General features: G+C 35.0%; 2 protein-coding genes across 2 annotated transcripts; one reads left to right on the top strand and one right to left on the bottom strand.

The window, feature by feature from the left end:
• On the top strand, nt 7–3,400 carry LOC104703526. The gene is made up of 6 exons (XM_010419552.2): nt 7–139; nt 283–354; nt 432–646; nt 747–970; nt 1,055–1,459; nt 2,993–3,400. The coding sequence occupies exons 1-6, from the start codon at nt 28–30 to the stop codon at nt 3,261–3,263; spliced, it is 1,299 nt and encodes a 432-aa protein (XP_010417854.1). The 5' UTR covers nt 7–27; the 3' UTR covers nt 3,264–3,400.
• Nucleotides 4,638–5,697, bottom strand: LOC104703524 (NDR1/HIN1-Like protein 3-like). The gene has a single exon (XM_010419550.2). The coding sequence runs from the start codon at nt 5,606–5,608 to the stop codon at nt 4,820–4,822; it is 789 nt and encodes a 262-aa protein (XP_010417852.1). The 5' UTR covers nt 5,609–5,697; the 3' UTR covers nt 4,638–4,819.

Here is a 6,521-nt window from a genome sequence, read left to right as displayed (position 1 = left end):
CTTCCTCCCAGGGACTTCTTGTCAAGCATGAGAGAGATAGAGTTGCTCTTTGTTAAAGCTTCAGAGACTGGAAAAGAGGTTCCTAGGATGCTTGAAGCCAATAAGTTGCATTTCCGTCCAATAGTTCCGTCAAAAGAAAGTAATAATTCTCATTTCTTGAAGACTTACTTGCCCGTATATGCATGAGCAAATTCCACCTTAGTTAATCTAATGTTTCTCTGCATCTAGATTGTTTTGTGATGAGTATTTAAAGAAAAATGACATATCTCTGCTTTTTTGCAGATGGCTCCGGTGCATCATCACTGTTCAAAACCTGTCTCTCTTGTGGGGACGATCCCAAAGATGTACCCGAAGGTAATTACACTTAGTTACATTTTGGGTCAATTGTTGCAGATTGTATGGAGTGTTTACAGGTTAAGTAATATGTGCAGAGCCTGCTCAGAACTCGGTGAAATACTTGACCTGGCATAGGACTGACTCTTCACGATCCTCGTCTTCTCGGAATCCTCTCGGAGGAATGAATTCTGATGATGTGGAAGAGCTCAATAGCAATATCTTTGAAAATATTTGCATGATTGCTGGAAGCCATGCCTCAACGCTAGACAGACTATATGCATGGGAGCGGAAGCTCTATGATGAAGTTAAGGTACTTCATAGTGCCTTAAATATATATATTTTTTTTTTAAAAAACAAGATTTTGCAGTGAGAGTATTTAATAAGTTTTCTTAACTTCTTCCGGTTTTCAGGGGAGTCAGACTGTGCGGAGAGAGTATGACGAAAAGTGCAGAATTTTGAGAGAACTTGAATCAGAAGGTAAAGGTTCACAAAGAACAGACAAGACACGTGCAGTTGTGAAAGACCTTCACTCCAGAATCAGAGTGGCGATTCACAGGATCGACTCCATATCAAGACGGATTGAAGAACTCCGTGACAAAGAGCTCCAGCCTCAACTTGAGGAACTCATTGAAGGGTATGTGTTTAAGTCACTGTCTCCAGTATACTCAATTCCTTTGATTTCATTTTCACCTGAACATTATTTCTTGGATGTGATTAGGTTAAGTCGTATGTGGGAAGTGATGTTCGAATGCCACAAGGTTCAGTTTCAGTTAATCAAAGCGTGTTACAGAGGCGGAAACATTAAACTCAACATGCAGTCGGAGGTGCACAGACAAGTAACATCTCACCTTGAAGATGAACTCAGCGCGTTGGCCTCAAGCTTCACCAAGTGGATCACAGGCCAGAAATCATATATTAAAGCGATAAATGAGTGGCTGGTGAAATGTGTCGCCTTAACACAAAAATCCTCCAAACGAAAAAGGCGTGGTGCGCCACAGCTGCAACTGAGAAACTATGGTCCTCCCATTTATGCAACCTGTGACATCTGGCTAGAAAAACTCGAAGAATTGCCTACCAAAGAGGTTTCGAGCTCCATTAAAGCACTTGCATCTGATGTCGCCAGGTTCTTGCCACGTCAGGAAAAGAATCGCACCAAGAAACATCGGTCTGGTGAGAACAAAAACGATCTGACAGCTCACATGTTGCCAGATGAGGCAGTGGAGGATCGAGGTCCGGGATTTGATCGGTTTAGGACAAGCTTGGAAGGATTTGTTGGACAACTCAACCAGTTTGCAGAATCATCAGTGAACATGTATGAGGAACTTAAGAAAGGAATCCACGATGCCAAGAACAACTACGAGCACTTGAAGAAGGCTTATGCACAAGGAAAATGATTTTTTTTGGTTTCTTGGAGAAATGGAATTTTGTCATGTTAAAAATTTTGGAGGGAAAATTGGGTTTGGCATTTGTAAATGCAAAAGGGATTATATAAAAAGATTTCTTCAAGCATGGATATGGAAGATAATTGTGACAGAGGTTGTGCTTTGTGGGCATATGAAAATAAATACAATTTTTAGTTTGTCCAATCACTGAAAACATATAATAAATCTAGTCAATAACAGAAATATTAAATATATTAAACATATAATACATCTAGTCAATATTTTTCTATAAAGTTAAAAGATTTATAATTATAGCTTAACTTTTTTTTCAAGTTGGAATATTTATAATTTTTATTTTAATCGGTTTAAAGATGTGATTCAACTAAAATATCGAATTAAACTTTAAAATTGGGACCATGTTAAGTGAAAATTTATCCTTTGATAGTTTCTCATCATTTTGAGTTTCTTCTTAATATATTTATGGACCACTAATATAAACCCAAGTATCCTACGTGAGAATCTTCACACAATTTCAATATTGTCCTTCAGAAATTGAAAATTTATAACATATGCGAGAAAAAAAATTTAGTTTCTTTTTTGGTTTATTATATGAATAATGTGATGATTCAATATTTCAAAGAAATAAAATCAAACTAAAGAAAGGTGAAAACAACATATAATGATTAAAAATTAATTAGAAGTATGTTCTTCCATGATCGTTATATATATATATATATATATATATTTGGAAGTATATAAACAATTAGTGATTTCATCCATTCTTGGATTGGATTTGGGTTGGTTCTGATCCCCTTACATCACTTCATAAACCAATATCCGGATAACTATGTCATAGTAGTATATACTAGATTTGCCCCTACATTTAGCATACTGCCAACTTCAAATGCCTTCCTTGCATGCTTTCTCAGACAAGAAACAACTTGGTGAGTTTGCATAGGTAGGATTTTGCTGGACAAAATGGTGATTTGAGAATTCATTCACAAGGTTGCTAGTGGAAGATTCGCAAGGATAAATACTTTGCAACAACGAATTTAATTTTGTTGTTATTTTTTTAAAACTCAACTCACCTTCTCTTTCTATAGCTCCGAATATAATTTATTTTCTAGGAATTTTTATTAGAATTCTCAATCTTCATTGGATCTACCAAAGTTCCTGACATGTTGATCTAATGATCTTGACAGCTATAAACATATCATTTTCGGATGACAANAGGTTTCGAGCTCCATTAAAGCACTTGCATCTGATGTGGCCAGGTTCTTGCCACGTCAGGAAAAGAATCGCACCAAGAAACATCGGTCTGGTGAGAACAAAAACGATCTGACAGCTCACATGTTGCCAGATGAGGCAGTGGAGGATCGAGGTCCGGGATTTGATCGGTTTAGGACAAGCTTGGAAGGATTCGTTGGACAACTCAACCAGTTTGCAGAATCATCAGTGAACATGTATGAGGAACTTAAGAAAGGAATCCACGATGCCAAGAACAACTACGAGCACTTGAAGAAGGCTTATGCACAAGGAAAATGATTTTTTGGTTTCTTGGAGAAATGGAATTTTGTCATGTTAAAAATTTTGGAGGGAAAATTGGGTTTGGCATTTGTAAATGCAAAAGGGATTATATAAAAAGATTTCTTCAAGCATGGATATGGAAGATAATTGTGACAGAGGTTGTGCTTTGTGGGCATATGAAAATAAATACAATTTTTAGTTTGTCCAATCACTGAAAACATATAATAAATCTAGTCAATAACAGAAATATTAAATATATTAAACATATAATACATCTAGTCAATATTTTTCTATAAAGTTAAAAGATTTATAATTATAGCTTAACTTTTTTTTCAAGTTGGAATATTTATAATTTTTATTTTAATCGGTTTAAAGATGTGATTCAACTAAAATATCGAATTAAACTTTAAAATTGGGACCATGTTAAGTGAAAATTTATCCTTTGATAGTTTCTCATCATTTTGAGTTTCTTCTTAATATATTTATGGACCACTAATATAAACCCAAGTATCCTACGTGAGAATCTTCACACAATTTCAATATTGTCCTTCAGAAATTGAAAATTTATAACATATGCGAGAAAAAAAATTTAGTTTCTTTTTTGGTTTATTATATGAATAATGTGATGATTCAATATTTCAAAGAAATAAAATCAAACTAAAGAAAGGTGAAAACAACATATAATGATTAAAAATTAATTAGAAGTATGTTCTTCCATGATCGTTATATATATATATATATATATATATTTGGAAGTATATAAACAATTAGTGATTTCATCCATTCTTGGATTGGATTTGGGTTGGTTCTGATCCCCTTACATCACTTCATAAACCAATATCCGGATAACTATGTCATAGTAGTATATACTAGATTTGCCCCTACATTTAGCATACTGCCAACTTCAAATGCCTTCCTTGCATGCTTTCTCAGACAAGAAACAACTTGGTGAGTTTGCATAGGTAGGATTTTGCTGGACAAAATGGTGATTTGAGAATTCATTCACAAGGTTGCTAGTGGAAGATTCGCAAGGATAAATACTTTGCAACAACGAATTTAATTTTGTTGTTATTTTTTTAAAACTCAACTCACCTTCTCTTTCTATAGCTCCGAATATAATTTATTTTCTAGGAATTTTTATTAGAATTCTCAATCTTCATTGGATCTACCAAAGTTCCTGACATGTTGATCTAATGATCTTGACAGCTATAAACATATCATTTTCGGATGACAAATATATATAATAAGATAATGTCATTTTTATACACTAATAATCTCTTTTGACTCTTTCCATATAGTTAAGCTTCGTGTTATGTCTCAAAACCCGAAACTACTACTCCTTTGAAATTTATGTACCGTACAAAAAGAAGTTATCATCAACTTCAAATAAACTAAAAGATCAAATTGGAAATTTTCCTCATTTTGAATATATACCCCCATCCAATCACATCAAATTCACAACATTATATGTTTTCTCATACAAAAATAAAACAAAAAAAAATCACAACAGTTTAAAAAAAAAATTCCTAAAAATCCGAAAGTAACAAAATATCACAACTTGAACATCATCATCATCACCAAAGATCAAAGTCATGAGTGCATTTTCTGGAGACAATCCTCGACGGCGGCGTCAACTTATCAACCGTGACATCACACACAACTTTAACGAACATAGTCCAAGTCTTAAGAGAACCAACCTTAATCTCCACAGGAGCTTTAACCTTCAATCTAAACGGCAACGTTTCTTTACTCACCTCGTTACGCATCTCTTTCCTCATACCACTAGTCAACTGTATCTTAGACGACCCACTCAACCTCAACTTAACGACCGTCACATTCTTCGCCGGCTGATAAAACGCCGGCAAAACACCGTTACACAGATCAACGCCCTTGTAATGCACACCCACTGAGCTCCCTTTCTCGTGGTAATAAACCCCGATCTTTCCGTTACCGTTACGCGATCTAACGGTAACGTTAAACCGGGGAGAGATCAGGGAGGAGGAGTTGAGATTGATGCCGGAGACTGAGAAGCCTTCGACGGAGTATTTGGGAGCTTCGGGACGGTAGACTAGGTAGAGGACAGCGAAGGAGAGTCCGGCGAGGACGGCGAGGGTGAAAACGACGGCGAGAAATGAGCAGAAGCAGCATCTGCAGTTGCTTCGGTTTGGTTTTTTACGGGAGAGGTATTGGAGGCGGTGTGCGTTTTCCGGCGGCGGGATACGGTAAATCTGATCTTTAGGGACTTGGATTACGTATGTAGATGGTGGTGGTGCTGGTTTTCTTGGAAACTCGCCGGAGCTGAAGTTGCCGGAGAATTGTCCGCTTTCTGGTGGTGAATCGGCGGGGTAGACTCGTTCAGCCATTTTTTTTTTTTTTTTGGAGATGATTAAGACTGATGAGAGATTAAAAAACAAATGTGAGATTAGTGAAAGTGAAGAAGTGTTTAAATGTGAATTAACGCTAATAAATATAAAGGTGGGGAGATAACGCGTTACTAGAGAAAGAACGCGGCAATATGAAATCTACTGATTTTTAATGGTTTTTTTTTTGGATTATTTTAAATGTTTTGTATTATTAATTAAAATCAAATTGGCAATATATCAAGGCGTTATTTAGTGTTGATTTTTTTGTCTAAATAGACAAGGGACAATGCCTCCTTTAGGACCTACGTATCTATGTATAATATATAAAAATGAAGAAAGTATTCTCTAATATGGAATTAAATATAGAGATTTTTTTTGAATGGTACACAGGTTTGCAGGCCAGATTATTAAGGTTAAAGTATCTTACAAAATGGGGAAAACGAAGTATTAAATAGTAGTATATAATATAATGACTATTTTTTTAAATATACGTCACTTTTTTTTTTTACATTTTTATATAGAAATCTACACTATTTATTTTTTTTTTTGAAATGAGAAAATCAGGTGTTTTTACATAATTAAGCAAAGCAAAATTACAGTTAAAAGATTGGAACATTGGTCATCTCAATTATTGAGAAAAAGAAAAAAAATAAATAACTCATGACGTTTGACTTAGTTATCGTTATAATTAACTAAGATAAGGTTGAAAAATATATATAGAATGGAAGATTACGTGCGTACGAGTAAGATAAGAAGCACAAGTTAAAAGAAAAATAAAGTTTGTAATGATGACTGACGGATGGGTTACAGCTAAGAGGCAGAAAAGCAAACACGGTTTGTGTAAGTGTTAAACCGCGGAAGTCCCAACTCCAAATGATACATCCGTTTACACAAAGTGTGATATTAGATAGAC

The sequence above is a fragment of the Camelina sativa genome, chromosome 7 (genome assembly GCF_000633955.1).
Source record: "Camelina sativa cultivar DH55 chromosome 7, Cs, whole genome shotgun sequence".
Classification (NCBI taxonomy): domain Eukaryota; kingdom Viridiplantae; phylum Streptophyta; class Magnoliopsida; order Brassicales; family Brassicaceae; genus Camelina; species Camelina sativa.
This window is presented reverse-complemented; position numbering and strand designations above follow the sequence as displayed.

What these genes read in the sequence shown, in the direction of transcription:
- LOC104703524 (XM_010419550.2), bottom strand. Translation starts at nt 5,608, where the DNA reads ATGGCTGAACGAGTCTACCCCGCCGATTCACCACCAGAAAGCGGACAA.
- LOC104703526 (XM_010419552.2), top strand. Translation starts at nt 28, where the DNA reads ATGAGAGAGATAGAGTTGCTCTTTGTTAAAGCTTCAGAGACTGGAAAA. An exon ending in AATAGTTCCGTCAAAAGAAA is followed by an intron (nt 140 to 282) that starts GTAATAATTCTC and finishes GCTTTTTTGCAG; the next exon opens with ATGGCTCCGGTGCATCATCA. An exon ending in AGCTCTATGATGAAGTTAAG is followed by an intron (nt 647 to 746) that starts GTACTTCATAGT and finishes TCCGGTTTTCAG; the next exon opens with GGGAGTCAGACTGTGCGGAG.